The sequence below is a fragment of the Mobula birostris genome, chromosome 11 (assembly GCF_030028105.1).
Source record: "Mobula birostris isolate sMobBir1 chromosome 11, sMobBir1.hap1, whole genome shotgun sequence".
Classification (NCBI taxonomy): Eukaryota; Metazoa; Chordata; class Chondrichthyes; order Myliobatiformes; family Myliobatidae; genus Mobula; species Mobula birostris.
In genome coordinates this window covers 4,189,726-4,204,277 of record NC_092380.1, presented here as the reverse complement: position 1 = coordinate 4,204,277, position 14,552 = coordinate 4,189,726, and the positions used below count along the sequence as shown (strand labels likewise).

At 41.6% G+C, this 14,552-nt stretch overlaps 1 protein-coding gene across 1 annotated transcript in view; it reads right to left on the bottom strand.

The window, feature by feature from the left end:
• The window catches only part of ap2a1 (adaptor related protein complex 2 subunit alpha 1), a 102,108-nt gene that overhangs the window by 75,024 nt on the left and 12,532 nt on the right, over nucleotides 1-14,552 (bottom strand). Inside the window, exons 2-5 of the mRNA XM_072271514.1 lie at nucleotides 10,779-10,847; nucleotides 4,864-5,006; nucleotides 2,983-3,176; nucleotides 1,052-1,181 (exon numbers count right to left, since the gene is read on the bottom strand). Coding sequence (XP_072127615.1) covers nucleotides 1,052-1,181; nucleotides 2,983-3,176; nucleotides 4,864-5,006; nucleotides 10,779-10,847 — 536 coding nt within the window. The remainder of the gene's footprint in view (nucleotides 1-1,051; nucleotides 1,182-2,982; nucleotides 3,177-4,863; nucleotides 5,007-10,778; nucleotides 10,848-14,552) is intronic.

Here is a 14,552-nt window from a genome sequence, read left to right as displayed (position 1 = left end):
GCAGCCCGTAAGTTTTGTCATATATTCTGGCATCAAAATAACATGTTTACAATAGGGGAAATTCCAGGGGCAATGTGAATGAGCTGACTGTGGCATGAGGGACTTGGGTAAAAATGTAGCCAGTGAGTATCAAGTGAGAACACAAAGGAGGACAATTTTGGCTGATGGAGGGCAGTCACTCTACCTACAGGACAAAGACGCAGTTCAGTCCAAGTCGAGGCTACTATAGTGATGAGAGTCTCTCCACAAAGTCATAAATGCAGACATCTAATCATTGCACAACAGATAATTCCATTTGCATCTCCTCAGAAAATGCAGCAACTCATGCCTGGATGCCACTAAACCTAGATTATGTTCAGGCATGGGTGATAAGTGACAAGTAACATCTGTGTTACAAAACTGGCATTTCTTATCTCTAGTAACAGAAGGTCTAACCACCCATCATCGTCCTTCAGCACATAACAATTGTTCGATTCCCCGCCTTCAACTTCCTGAGGTCAACACTGAAAACTTTAGCTATAACAGCTGATCAGAAATGGGATATCCTGCAGCAAATGTCACCCCTCCACCCACATTTCTGATGCCCAAAAATCTACAAGATGCATCCAGATGTGCTGAAATGCTCTGGATTGGCCCAACTCCAACAACAGAAGACTCTAAAACAACATGACAACGTCACTGGCTATCCATCCACCGCCCTTAATGTTCTTTCCATCACAAATGCAATGCATAGATACCCTACTGTAAAAAATATTTAAAATAGATCACAAGATATAGAATTCCAGTGGGTATGTCAACTGGAGATACAGCATTGACTATGGACCCATTGAATACTGAAGCAAAAATGGTCTAAGGTTCTGCTTAGCAGTTGAGAATGAGACCCTTCAATGATATTTCTCTCCTTCAAATGTTTGGGTAATTACAGCTCCTGACTGAAGAACCACTAATTTCTTGGCCTTACTGTTTGTACACTGGAAGGAGAAAAGACCAAATAAGCTTAAATTAATCAATTTATACAGAAGAAAAGAAACAGAGGTAACATGTTGCTTACCAGATGCTGATCATTCAGTAAATGCACAACCCGGGATGTCCACTCTCCCATGGGTACCAAATCCGGGGAAGTCTTGTAGAGACGCAGTAGACATAAGGCAGCACTCTGTTTCACACTATCCATTGTATCACTGACAACACGGCATCAAAAAGTTCAATGTCAGTAATGAACCAGAAATCAACATAAAAGTACAGGTGTTGTAAATCTAAAACTAACAAATGTGAGGAACATTCAGCATGTCAGACAGTATCTAATTAGTTTCAGGTCAAAAAGTCTTTGTCAAAACCATAAAAGGGCTGATAAAATGGTATTTAAGTAGCAGGGTAGATGTCAGAAGAGGTGGACATAAAGAGAATATCTGTGATAGGGCAAGACTCGGTTGCCACATGTATGTAGGGGTTGTCCAATTAAATAGATTGTTGGAGCTGCTATCAAATGGATCATTGGATGCTGCCATCAAAAAAACTAAAGGTACTTCAAGGTGAAACGTTAACTCAGCTTCTTTCCATGAATGCTACCTGATCTGCAGTGTGTTACTAGCATTTTGTTTATGCTGCATTTGAAAGTCTTTGCACATGATCTGATATTATTAAATTGTAGTATTTGGTTTAATGCAAAGTTACATCAAGCACTCCAAGGGCTGTCCCAGCATTGGTTAGTCACTGGATTTTAACTGTCCCTTTCTTAAATAGAAGCCATATTTGTGCACGCAGTTAAAAAATAGAGCCCCAGTACACCCCAGCAGATACCCAATGACATGCAGGTTGCTTCTTTTTAATGAGTTAAAGTTGCCCCAGGTTGCTGAAAGTGCCAGGTCCAATATCACCTCCCCGAACAAGGCACAGCAGCGCCTCCACTTCCGAAGAAGACTGAGGCAAGCAAGGCTCCCACCCATCTTAACTACGATTACAAGAACGTCACCGAGAATGTCCTGACAAGTTGCTTCTCCATCTGGTACGGGAGCATCACACCAGAAGTCCCTACAAAGGACTGAAGGACTGTGAGAACAACTGAAAGGATTATTGGGGGGGGGGGTAAGGTCTCCATCCCATCCAACAGGGACATTTATGCTATACCACCAAACACTGACAAGGCAATTCATTCATTTTTACCAGTTTCTGAAGACCACGTCAGCATTAACATGCCATCTACCCCATGTTGGAAACCACTGTCTTTTTAAAATGATTTTTTAATATATAAGATTTGTACTTTTAACAAACATGTATTTTTCACAATCATTGGCAGAAAGCTGCATAGTCATAGTCATACTTTATTGATCCCGGGGGAAACTGGTCTTCATTACAGTTGCACCATAAATAATAAATAGTAATAAAACCATAAGTAGTTAAATAGTAATATGTAAATTATGCCAGGAAATAAGTCCAGGACCAGCCTATTGGCTCTGTTTATCAACTTTCTCATTCTTCGTTGGCCAAGTACCTGCACAATACCCAAATGATACAATTGTTTTAATTATTTAGCCTATTAATTTATCTCTATCCAAGGAATTTCTCTCATCTTATCCATAAAAGTTTGATTTCTCAAAAGTGCCATCTTTTATTCCTTTGTCTTAAACCCCTTAACTACAATCCCCCTCAGCATTGTTTCTCAACTCTATTTAATTTGCTTAATACTTGCATGTTTGTTTGAATTCTAAAATAATGAAATCTTGGAATTAAGACCGCTCGCTGTTTTTGGCTCCCCGAAAAACCCAAAGGATCAGAAATTAAACAGTGATCCTACACCCATAACACAAATCACCCCTCTTCTCAGGTGGAAATGCCTAATGAGGGACAGATGGAGAATCATTTATGACCAGAAAAAAAAAGGTTGAAATACTCCACTTCATTTTCTGTAGCACATTGGACAGAGAAAAATCTTTTATCCTAACAAAAAATGCCAACAGCAGACGCAGTTGAGGACATACATACCCAGCTACCAGGATTTTGGGAATCTCAGAAGCGAATGCCTCGGCCATTTCTCTGCTGCCGACATTTGCAATGCAGTGCAGAGCGAGGCACATGAAGATAGGGTTACGGCTGGCCAAGTCGTTCTTGATGGCATTGTTAATCAGACGGATCAGCTCACTGTTAGAATTTACCAGCACAGAGATGAAAAGGTAACCCTGAAAAACACAAAAACACATATTCAAGGCTGGATTTGTAAAGGACAGCCATGGTATAACTGACCAATTTTGTGGCCTCAGAAGCTCTGGTAGCTGACATGACAGGGGAATTGCAAATAAACCACAAAGCTCTAGTTAAAAGGCACAATACAATTTAGGTTCTCTTAACACAGGAGTTCCTGACCTTCCTTATGCCATGGACCCAAGGTTGAGAACTCTTGTTCTAAAACAAGATTTGGTGCTCTCTGTCAATCTCTGTCAATGCTTAAGTGACCGGAACAAATTGTTGGCATCTTGATAGTTTTACCAAACTGCTAGTCAGCTGATGTTAAGATATGAAACATTGATTTATTTAGAGATACAGTGAGGAATAGCCCCTTCAGAGCCACGCCGCCCAGCAACCTCCAACAGCCCCAATTTAACCCCAACCTAATCACGGGACAATTTACAATGACCAATTAACCTGCCAACTAATACATCCTTGGAAACTGGAGCACCTGGAGGAAACCCATGCATTCCTTGAGGAGGACGTACAGAGCATGCCAGGATTGAACTCCGAACTCCAACACCCCAAGCCGTAATAGCGTCGCACTAACTGCTAAACTATCATGGATGTATGGTCAATAATAATAATCTGGAATATTATTTTATGTCAAGCCATAGTATAAAAGCTGGTACTTATGGAATCAAGATAAATACACACTGGATGCAAAGGAGAAAACTCTGACATATTCAGCACGTTGCACACATCAATGTCAGATTGTCATAATACACCCCAGCTAAACCAAGGGAGTCAAATCTCAAAAATTCACAGACATCAATAAATTAGTAGCTCGACTTGTGAATAGATAAACTGAGGAATAATTTGAAACAGCTTTTCCTGCTATCTTGGCCAATATTTCGCTCTCAAACTTAAAAAGTTGCCTCTGATCATTATCTCAGCTCTACGCAAGACTGCACTATGTACAACATGGTTTTAACCTCTCCTTGTACACAGCAGTGAGTACACAAGTGTTTTGCAATATGAAGGAAATTACGTAAAGGGAAGATTTGTCTTTAGGAAGTCTGTGTGCAGCCTAATTATAAGAACAGATTAACTGTGCTATCCTTTTCAGTTGAAGAATATGTGACCCCTATGTTTTGAGTTAAGACATTAAGCAGAAATACTCTATTGAGACAAGCACTTGCTTTTAAATTTTATTTAGCTCTACAACGCGGAATACGCCCTTTCAGCCCTTTAAGCCACGGTGACCCAGCAACCCCTGACAAATCCGATTAACCCTACCCTAATCACGGGACAATTTACAATGACCAATTAACCTGCCTAGTATGTCTTTAAACCCACACATTCCATGGGGAGGATGTAGAGACTCCTTACAGAACGGCACCAGAATCAAACTCCAAACTCTGGAACGTCCCAAGTTCTCATAACATCGCGCTAACCACCAAGCTATGTTGCCAACCCCAGATTTTTTTTGGAAAGACAATTGCTAATCAGAAATCTTGCTCAGTCTCAAGCTTCCAATTCTGATTAGTGAACTGAATAAAATGGGTGTGCAAGGGGAATGAATTTGATTGGCTGGCATCACCAGACAACCACTTTCCTTGAGATCTAACTTTCTGTCTAAAACAATCACACTACAATAACCCTCCCCACAGGTTTAATCAATCATAAACAAATACTCACAATCTGCTTCTCGGTGTATTTATTAGAACTGAGCAGATTGACAGCCTCCATGTGGCCAAAATCAATGTCATGGCCGAGCAGGAAGATGAAGAGCAGCTTGCAGACATACTTTTTCTTACTGTAACCATCCAGTGCCTTATCTCCTATAAATCAGAAAAGAGAATTTCTCAGAAAGGTACGCAATGTGCAGCAGAGCCAAAGGACAATACCTCATTTACTTATTTAGAACAGTCTCTTCAAGCCACGCCATCCTACAGCCCCCAATTTAACCCTAGCCTAATCCCTGGACAACTTACAATGAACAATTCACCTACTAATTGGTAGGTCCTTGGAATGTGGGAGGAAACAAAAGCACTTGGAGGAAGCCCACACATTCTACGCGGAGGACATACAAACTCCTTACGGAAGACACCAGGATTGAACTCTGACACCCTAAGCTGTAATAACATCATGCTAACAGCTACTCGACCGTGGCAGTCATATCAGAGGGATAGTAGGTGAGAAGGCTGATTACCCCAAATTCCCAATTCTGATTCGGCCCAGTACATCACGGGTAAAGCCCTCCCAACCACTGAGCACATCTACATGAACGCTGTCAGAGGAAAGCAGCGTCCATTAGCAAAGATCCTCACTACTCAGGTCAGGCTCTTTTCTCACTGCTGCCATCAGGCAGAAAGTACAAGAGCTGCAAGGCTCACACCACCAGATCAAGAACAGTTACTACCGTCCAACCATCAGGCTCACGAATAAAAGAGGATAATTACACTCATCTATTGAGGTGTTCCCACAACCAATGATCTCACTTTAAGGGCTATTTATCTTGTTATTTCCTGCTTCTGTTATTTATTGCTATTTATTTATAGTTGCATTTGCAGAGTTTGTTCTTGCTCTTTCATTGATCCTGTTTACAGTTACTATTCTATAGATTTGCTGGGTATGCCTGAGTACAAAAGAGCCTAATAAACCAACAACTGCCGCCAAGGGTCATAGTTGAGAAAACAGTCAATTAGGCAAGAACCATCTTCAGCCCCTTCATTACAAATAGATAAGTTTATTCAGATTTCTGTATTTTTTCCTTCCTCCTCCCCCCACACCTTGCCCTGAATCCTAGTCACACTATCTAGAGTCTAGTAGAAAGTCAGGCTCTAGTCAAATAGTTTACCCAAATAGAGACTTTTTTTTGAAAACAGCTGACTCATGACTAAAACAGGAAGCCCAAATGTGAAGGGAAATTGCTGTTTTCTCTCAGTTCCATGAATTGACCGCACTTAAATCTTAGGTGGACAGGATAAAGAACAATATAGGAAACTAAAAATTGTGCTGACCCACTGTGTTTGGAGGAGGGAGCCAGTCCCACGTTTACTAGTAAACTGCAGCAATTATGAGCTTGCTTCTACTGCAGTGGTGAGAATTACAACACCAGCTTAGTTCCTTGATTTTAATATCTTAAATAATTTCCCAATTCTGTCTTCTGCTACGTTCTAGAATAGTACAACACTGAAAACTACTCTCCCTTCAGCAAAAGAAGGTAGATAAAGAAATAAAAAAAATTTTAAAAACTTAAATTTTTCAGTAGATACTTCTTGGAAACTTTTTAGTTTCCTCAGGTATCTTGCCTCCACTGAACCACAACCTTCCTCAGTCTTTGTCAATCCCCACTGGCAGGTTATCCCATTACAGAAATAAAACCGAAAACACTTGTCAGGCTGGAGAGAGAAACAAACGTTCTACGTTCAAGATTGTTTACCATCTTTTCCTGTACACAAGTGTAAAGGAGAATTAAGTAATCGTTATTCTGGATCTGATGCAGCACAAAAGATAAAGAATAACAATTTTAAAAAAACACAATAAATATAAATACATAAGCTAGCTTCTATACCTACATTGACTATATATCCATAAAGTGACGCTAGCTGTACGTAAGGTGACTGACAGGAAATAAAGTTATGGTGGTGTAGGTGGGTGGAAGTGCTGATCAGCCTTACTGCTTGGTGAAAGGAACTGTTTTTGAGTCTGGTGGTCTTGGTGTGGATGCTACATAGCCTCCTCTCTAATGGGAGTGGGTCAAACAGTCCATGAGTAGGGTGGGTGGGATCTTTCATGATGATGTTGGTCCTTTTTTCCGGCACCTTATAGTATGGTTGAAGACTAGTCCTATGCACATTTAGACTGGTTTAGCTGTAATGGGCCCTTTTATTTCCCCCCCTTTCTTTTCTTTCTCTTAATAACTGTTTGATAAAATTGAAATTGGTAGATATGCTTTCTTTATAACTTTATGCTGGTGTATGATTTGTCATTTCTTGGCAGTACTCCCACAGCATTCGCTCCAATTGAGGTTCTGTTAATCTGAACATCCCAACTTTCCTGTTTGGTTGAAACACTAAATCATGCAGAACCTAGATGTATAAAGGTGGTGTTCTCATCGCTGAGTCATGTGACTGTTAGCAGAGATAGCTATCGCGCCAAGTTTGCATATGAGCCTGATGAGAGGGTTTCATAAATTTTTATATTCCTTTACAAAATCCAGTTATTTCTTTGACAGCACCCAGGTAAATCCTCTACCCATCTCACTTGTCTTCCCCAACCCAAGGAAGCAGTAAAACAGGCCAACACCCTGGACGCCACAAAAATAGAAGTGGTGGAACATGATGCAGGGTTTGAGTTGAAACATCAACTATTCCTTACTTTTCCTCCCACCCCTCCCACGTACGCTGGCTGACACTCCAACAGATTTAGTCAGGGAACATCTGCAGAAAGAGAAAAAAAATTCACATTTTTCAGAACACCTTAACTACCACCTCAGAAAAGACGCGCTATGTGGGGAGCCTTTGATTTATGTTCCTTGGTGTCAGTTTTGGCAATCTTTTACCAGCTAAGCCACCAGGAAGCACTCAGTTTTCCTCTTCCTAAAGTTCATTCAGTTCTGTTACACGCTCCTAGAAGACAGCGGCGCGGCTAATGTAGATGAACTGGACACACTGACAAGGGGAGGGAGAAGTGGAGAGTCCATCATCGTGCCCGACACCGGCTCCCTAGGCCTGAGTCGATGTCGTAGCAGTAGTAGTAGTGCTACAACCAACCTAATGAGCAAGAGCACACATTCATAAGATTGGGAAGTGTTACTATGTAAAGAGGTAGTTGAGAAGCAAGAGAGTTGCTTGCTTAGGATTTGAAAGGGCTGGAAAATGTAAAGCAAACTAAAAGTTTCAACCATTGAAATGAAGTGTCACTTCCTGTCATGACAGTATGAATATCAATATCTCCTTCCGGTGCTTTTCCCTTCCCTTTTCTATTCTCAACTTCAGCCTCTTACCTCTTCTCCTCACCTGCCTATCATTTCCCCTTAGTGCCCCTCTCCCCCCCCCTTTCTCCCATGGTCCACTCCTCCCCCATCAGATTCATTCTTCTCCAACCCTTTACTTTTCCCATCTGCCCGGCTTCACCTATCACCTTCTAGCTAGTCCTCTTTCCCCTGCCCACAGCTTTTTATTCTGGCCTCTTTCCCCTTCCTTGCTAGTCCTAATGAAGAGTCTCTGCCTGAAATGTCCACTGTTTATTCAGTTCCACAGGTATTGCCTGATCTGCCAAGTTCCTTCAGGAAGTTGCTCTGAATTTCCAGCATCTGCAGAATTGTTTGTGTTCATCGCTTTTTTTAATCTCTTTCATAGATTCTGCTGTGCCTGTTATGTGCTTCCAGTAGCTTTATTTTCACTTTTCCCAGAACAGGAGAAACATTAGACACAGACTACACTAGAAATGGACAAATTTAAAATTAATTTGATTTGATTTGATAGCAGTATACCTGATAAGAGGCACAGATGGAGCGGACAGTCAGAGACTTTTTCCCAGGGCTGAAGTGACTAATGTTAGCGAGGTGGAAGTACATCTCTAGCAAAGAAGGTGTAAGGTGCTCCTTCCCTCTGCTAGCTTACAGGTCACACTTGAGCAAGGTGCAACACCTACTTAGCACCCCCCCCCCCCCAAGATCAGGATCACAGGAAACCATAGGAGCAGGTGGTAAATCACCATAAGGGCAGCTGGCACATATCAGGGAGCGTTGGGTATGGGGCTAGCAAACGCATCCTGTAAAAACCCAGAGTTACAAAATTGCCAACAGAAGTTCCAAAAGCCTCAACCCTGAGACAGGAAGGACCTTCAAAGAGAGCTGCACTTAGGGACAACTCTAAAGACTGGCCCAGGACAAAGGACTCTGGCAAGCTGCTGTCAGTGGCCTATGCCCAGTAGGACCAGTGGGCTTAAAACAAGAACAATCTCAGGCACATGGATGAAAGAAAAATGGAGGGTGATAGGAGACGGAAAGGTTAGATTGATTTTCAAGAGTATTTTAAAAGATCGACACAACATCGTGCTCCCAAGGGTCTAATGTGCTGAATAATTCTATGTTCTAATCTGCAGAAACATTAGTTCAAGTCTGCAATCCAAGGGATACCTCCTGTGGAAAACAATGAAATTTCCATTGTGGATTCAAATGCATATCAGATGGGCTTTTTCCCCCACAAGAGATTATAAAATATTAGCAACTGGTGACAGGAAGTATGTTGAGTGCAAATTGGCTTGGGAGAAATGCTTGACACAGGGTCCATGGTTCTCAAAATGGCCACTTCCCTCAGGGTCATTTCTAGGTTTTGAGGCAGACTAATTGACAGATAATGGATGGCCATAATTTCACAACAATTCCATTATCACTAGGATAAAAGGCAAGGTAGTTGACCTTAATCTATTTTGTTTTGCTGCATGGTTCAATTGGAAGGAGGTTAGAATGCAATTAATTTCCCAATGAAGCACATTACCTTCTATTTGACATTGCTAATCAGATGAGATGTTCCAGTTTCAGATTTCAGGCAAGGGGACAGGGATAGTCTAGTATATATTAACATTGTTAAAAAGAAAGGATATTATGTGGAGGAACTCAATAGGCCAGGCAGCATCCATGGAAAAGAGTGAACAGTCGATGTTTCAGGCTGAGTCCCTCCATCAGGAACCACAATGGGTTTCACTCCTGCATCTAATAAAGTGGCTATTGAGTACATATTCCTACAGAAACTAATAGCTTTAACTAATATTACTATTGCTTAAAATGTCCAATATAGACACGGGCCATGGAAACGGTTTACATCAACACCTACACTTCACAAACCTGCCCCCACCCCATTTCATCCAGCCTTATCAACTTATTCTTCTGTTCTCTGCTGCACAACATGTTTATCTAGCTTCCCCTTAAAGGTATTTGACTCAACAACAGCTGTGGTAACGAGTTCCACTTGAGGAAATAAATACAGACATGGTATTTTTTTTATTTGTCAGTTTGTTTTTTATTTTCTGAATGTACTGTTCTTTCCATTAATTTCCAAGACAATGGCAATTCGTAAGGAGACCTTCCTCATCATTTTCCAATCAAGAGTCTTTGTCTGTCCACACACTATCAGGAGATGCATAAATGTGAACAGTGGATCCCTGTGCTTAGAGAAGATGGTGTCATAGTTAATCGAGAATAGCAAATAGCCTTCACCTTGTAGCTCACTAGATAGTATGATTGCAATTACTACCTGAGGCAAGGAAGAATACAATTTCCACAGAAGTGCTAGTGTGCGCCTTTTGCAATAGATTTTACACCATCCAGTGTCACTGCCAGATAAGACCAAGTACTTCGGCCAAGAGCTGCAACACGGGATCCCAACCTGGGGCACGCGGACCCCTTCCATAACGGCATTAAAAAAAGATTGGGAACCCAAGCTACAGGGACCCAAGAATCACACATCCTTTTACACTCTATTGATGCTGCTTCTGTAAGTAGTGAAGTTGTGGAGTTCTTGCCAGGTTTGTGATCAGTCACCAAATTCGATCAACTTAATCCGTTCTAAAAGAGCATCCAATCGACAAATGGGTACTCATACCTTTGAACTTTGATCGGATGTTAGCCAGTTCCTTGTTAATGCGTTTAATTTCAGCTTCTTTACTTTTACCTGGAAAGAAAGGAGAAAACAATGAGCAATCAGGATAAACAACCACTCCTCCCTCCCCATTATCCTCAAGACAGGTGACCCCCAGGGCTGTGTGCCGAGCCCAATGCTATACATACTGCTCACACACGAGTGCAGAGTCAAACACCCAAGTAATCACAATGTCAAGCTCACTGATAACACAACAGTGGTGGGGCTCAATACTAACAATGAGGTCTACAGAGAAGAGGAGGAAGAGTTTGAAGCCTGCTGCCAGGCAAACCAATGTCAACAAGATAAAAGAGACGGTTACTGACTTCAGGAGAACTCACACCACTCACACTCCTCTTTACATCAGTGGCGCAGCAGTGGAAACCGCGAGTAGTTTCAAACTTCGGGGAGTGCACATTTCGCACAACCTCTCATAGTCCCAGAACACGTCCTCCAGAGTCAGGAAAGTTCAACAACGCCTCTCATTTCTGAAGAGGCCAAAGAGAACTGACTATGCACATCTATACTCATTTCTACAGATGCACAGTAGAGAGCATCCCAACAAGCTGGATCACTGCGCGGTATGGAGACTGCACTGCGGTGGACATGAAGGCTCTATAATGAGTAGTCGAAAATGCACAATGGACCACCGGCACCAGCCTACCTGCCAGCAAGAACATATATACAGAAAAGGACCAGTAACATCATGAAGGATCCCACTCACCCTGCTCATGGACTGTTTGTTCCACTCCCATCTGGGAGAAGGCCAGGTAGCATCCATGCCAGAACTACCAGGCTCGAAACAGTTACTTCCCACAAACAGTAAGGCTCCACCCACTAACCCACTTCTCCAACACCACTACTGTATCATTTCCTGTCAGTCATCTTCTGCACGGACACTCCACTATCTACTGTCACTCTATAGACGTACAATCAATATAAATAAGCTACCTTACATAACTATATATTTAAAACACGAGAGAGAGTCTGCAGATGCTGGAAATCCAAAGCAAAACACACAAAATGTTTGAGGAACTGAGGTGGTCATGCAGTATCTATGGAAAAGGGTAAACAATCGACATTCCGGGCCAAGGCCCTTTATCAGGCTGAGAATGAAAGGGGAAAGATGCCAAAACTTTCCTTCACAGTCCTGATGAAGGACCTGGCCCAAAAAGTCAACTGATTACTCTTTTCCATAGAGGCTGCCTGACCTGCTGAGTATTTATATTTAAATAGTTTCTTAATTATTATTATGTTCTTTATCTTACTATGGTTTTTGTGCTGCATCAGATCCGAAGTAACAATTATTTTGTTCTACTTTACACTTGTGTCCTGGAAATGACATTAAATAATCTTGAATCTTGACGTACTTAGAGCAGTGTGGTGATAATAGTAAGAGGTGAAAATCATGAGCTGTTTTGATAAGCAGGGTGAATGAATTTCTACGAGCAAGATGATTATGCAGCTAACATGGATTAACTTTATTGGAAAAAAATGTAACAATCAAAAGTGCACAGCCTGAACCATTATCTCTTAAACAATATGCTTCAATTATGTCATATCCACTTCTTAAGGATCTAACAAATTAGTCTATACAGCAATACAGGGTTTTATAAATTACAAGAGAAAATAGCAGGTATTGGTATGTATTGGTGCGACAAGGCCCCGAGTCCTAGTGCAAAGAACGACCCAATGTTTGTACGATTTTAACACCAGGCCAGTGGTTTGAAAAGGTAGGGTGGTGGGACCAGAGGCGGGGGTCAGGCTGGATCAGCTCACTGTTCTGCAACATTTGCTCCGCTCTTCGCTTCAGTGGGGCTGAGGCTCTGGGACGTGTTGCGCGGAGGCGGAGGGCCTGCTCCATCTGCGTGTCTGCAGGCTCTGCAACATTTGCTCTGCTACGTGATGAACTGAAGCTGGGGCTGTGGGCCTACTCTGGGCTTCATGTCTGTGGGCTCTGCGACATTTACTCGGCTATGTACTGAACTGAGGTTGAGGGTTTCGTGTCGGAGGACTCGATTTCGTTCTAAATGTTATTGGTTTACTTTTATTGTTTGCATGACTTATTATTTGTTTCCTCTCTCTGTGTATTGGGTGTTTGTTGTGTTTTTTTATAAAATGGATTCTTTGGGGCTTCTTGTTTCATGGCTGTCTGTAAGGAGAAAAATCTTAAGGTTGTATAATGTATACATAGATAATAAATGTACTTTGAACTTTCAGGTAAGAAATTCTACAGGTTTCAAATTTTTTAATTGTGCAAACATTGACACAATACATGAGGGAGTAGAAAGTCTACACATCAGCTTAGGATGTATGGCAAGATCTCATAACTAAAGACTATTACCTACATAGACAACAGCTCTTCGCACCTATAATTATATATATTTTTAAAAGATCAGAGGTACCCAGATATTGGAAATCACTGACCAGAGTGATATTAAGAAACATCTTGTGCCCCAGGTAAAATTTGACACCACTTTCAAGAAATTATGTGTTTACATGTAAATTTTAATTACATCACAAAAGGGGCTCAAGTATAATAGATTACTGTGAAATGAAAAGCTTGACTCAGGATTCAAGTTTATTTATCAACTGCATCTTGAAACATACGGTGAAATGCATCGTTTGCTTTACCAACCGACATACCCAAGGATGTGTTGGAGGCAGCCCGCAAGTGTTGCCACACATTCCAGCACCAATGTAGCATGCCCACAATGCTCGGCACAACAACATGACCACACAACCAAACACAGCAAGCATTAAAACAACAGCAAAACAAGCTCTGTTCCTCCCACCCACCCATATACACAGTTATCGAACCCCAGGACAAGCCATCTTCCTTGGCCTCCAGTGGACGAGTCACCAGTTTCGCAAATCCGGGTCTGTGGGCATCTTGGTTGAAGAAATTAATCAAGGTGAAAGCAAAATTCCTTGTTTTCTCCAGATGACAATGATGTTGCGGTGTTCACTGAACTTGGCAATTAGCTTGTAGACATTTCATCATCAGTCGAGATGACATCCTCAGTGCGCAGTTGTTGTTGTTGTTTCTCTCTGGGAGTGCTCACATTTAAACAGCCCCCCCCCACCCCATTTGCTACCCCTTCAATTGACCTTTGAATTCTATTGGCTTGCATTTCTCTGGCTTTTAGGGGTTTGTCAAATTCAATGTGTTTCTTAACAGAGTTATTAGAAGAGAACCACGCTTTTAAAACTTTCCGTGCCTGCCTCGTGTGTTTGCCTGCGCCAGAACCTCTGGTGTGTCCTTCGCGGCCTTCACATACCCAGATGAGCGACAGTAGGCTGTGTCTCCGCACGGCCAGTTTATGCTCCTTAAAAGAGTTGAGAGCTTAAGTCCTGTCTGGATAACATAGTTCTCGTTGCAGTCTGCACAGGTGATCCTGTTAGAACTTTCTGCTCCCTATGTGAACCAACATATGGGTCAGAATTTGATATTCTATAGTACAATAGAACATTTCTTTCCTCAATGCATACATCTCAACCTAGTTACCAGCTGAATCTCTTGGTTTAATAGATATGGAAAGACAAGATTTAAAAATTCTTTGTGCATTTAAATGAGGAATTTTACATTTAAAATAGATCCAGATTTCCCAAAGACTACCTTGTAAAAGCCTCTTGCAGTGTAGATTGGAGTGAAGTTTCCCAGGTAGAATTTCCATCTAAGCTGATATCGTTGCACACGTGCAATACATAAAAACCAAAATACTTCCAGCTGTATTA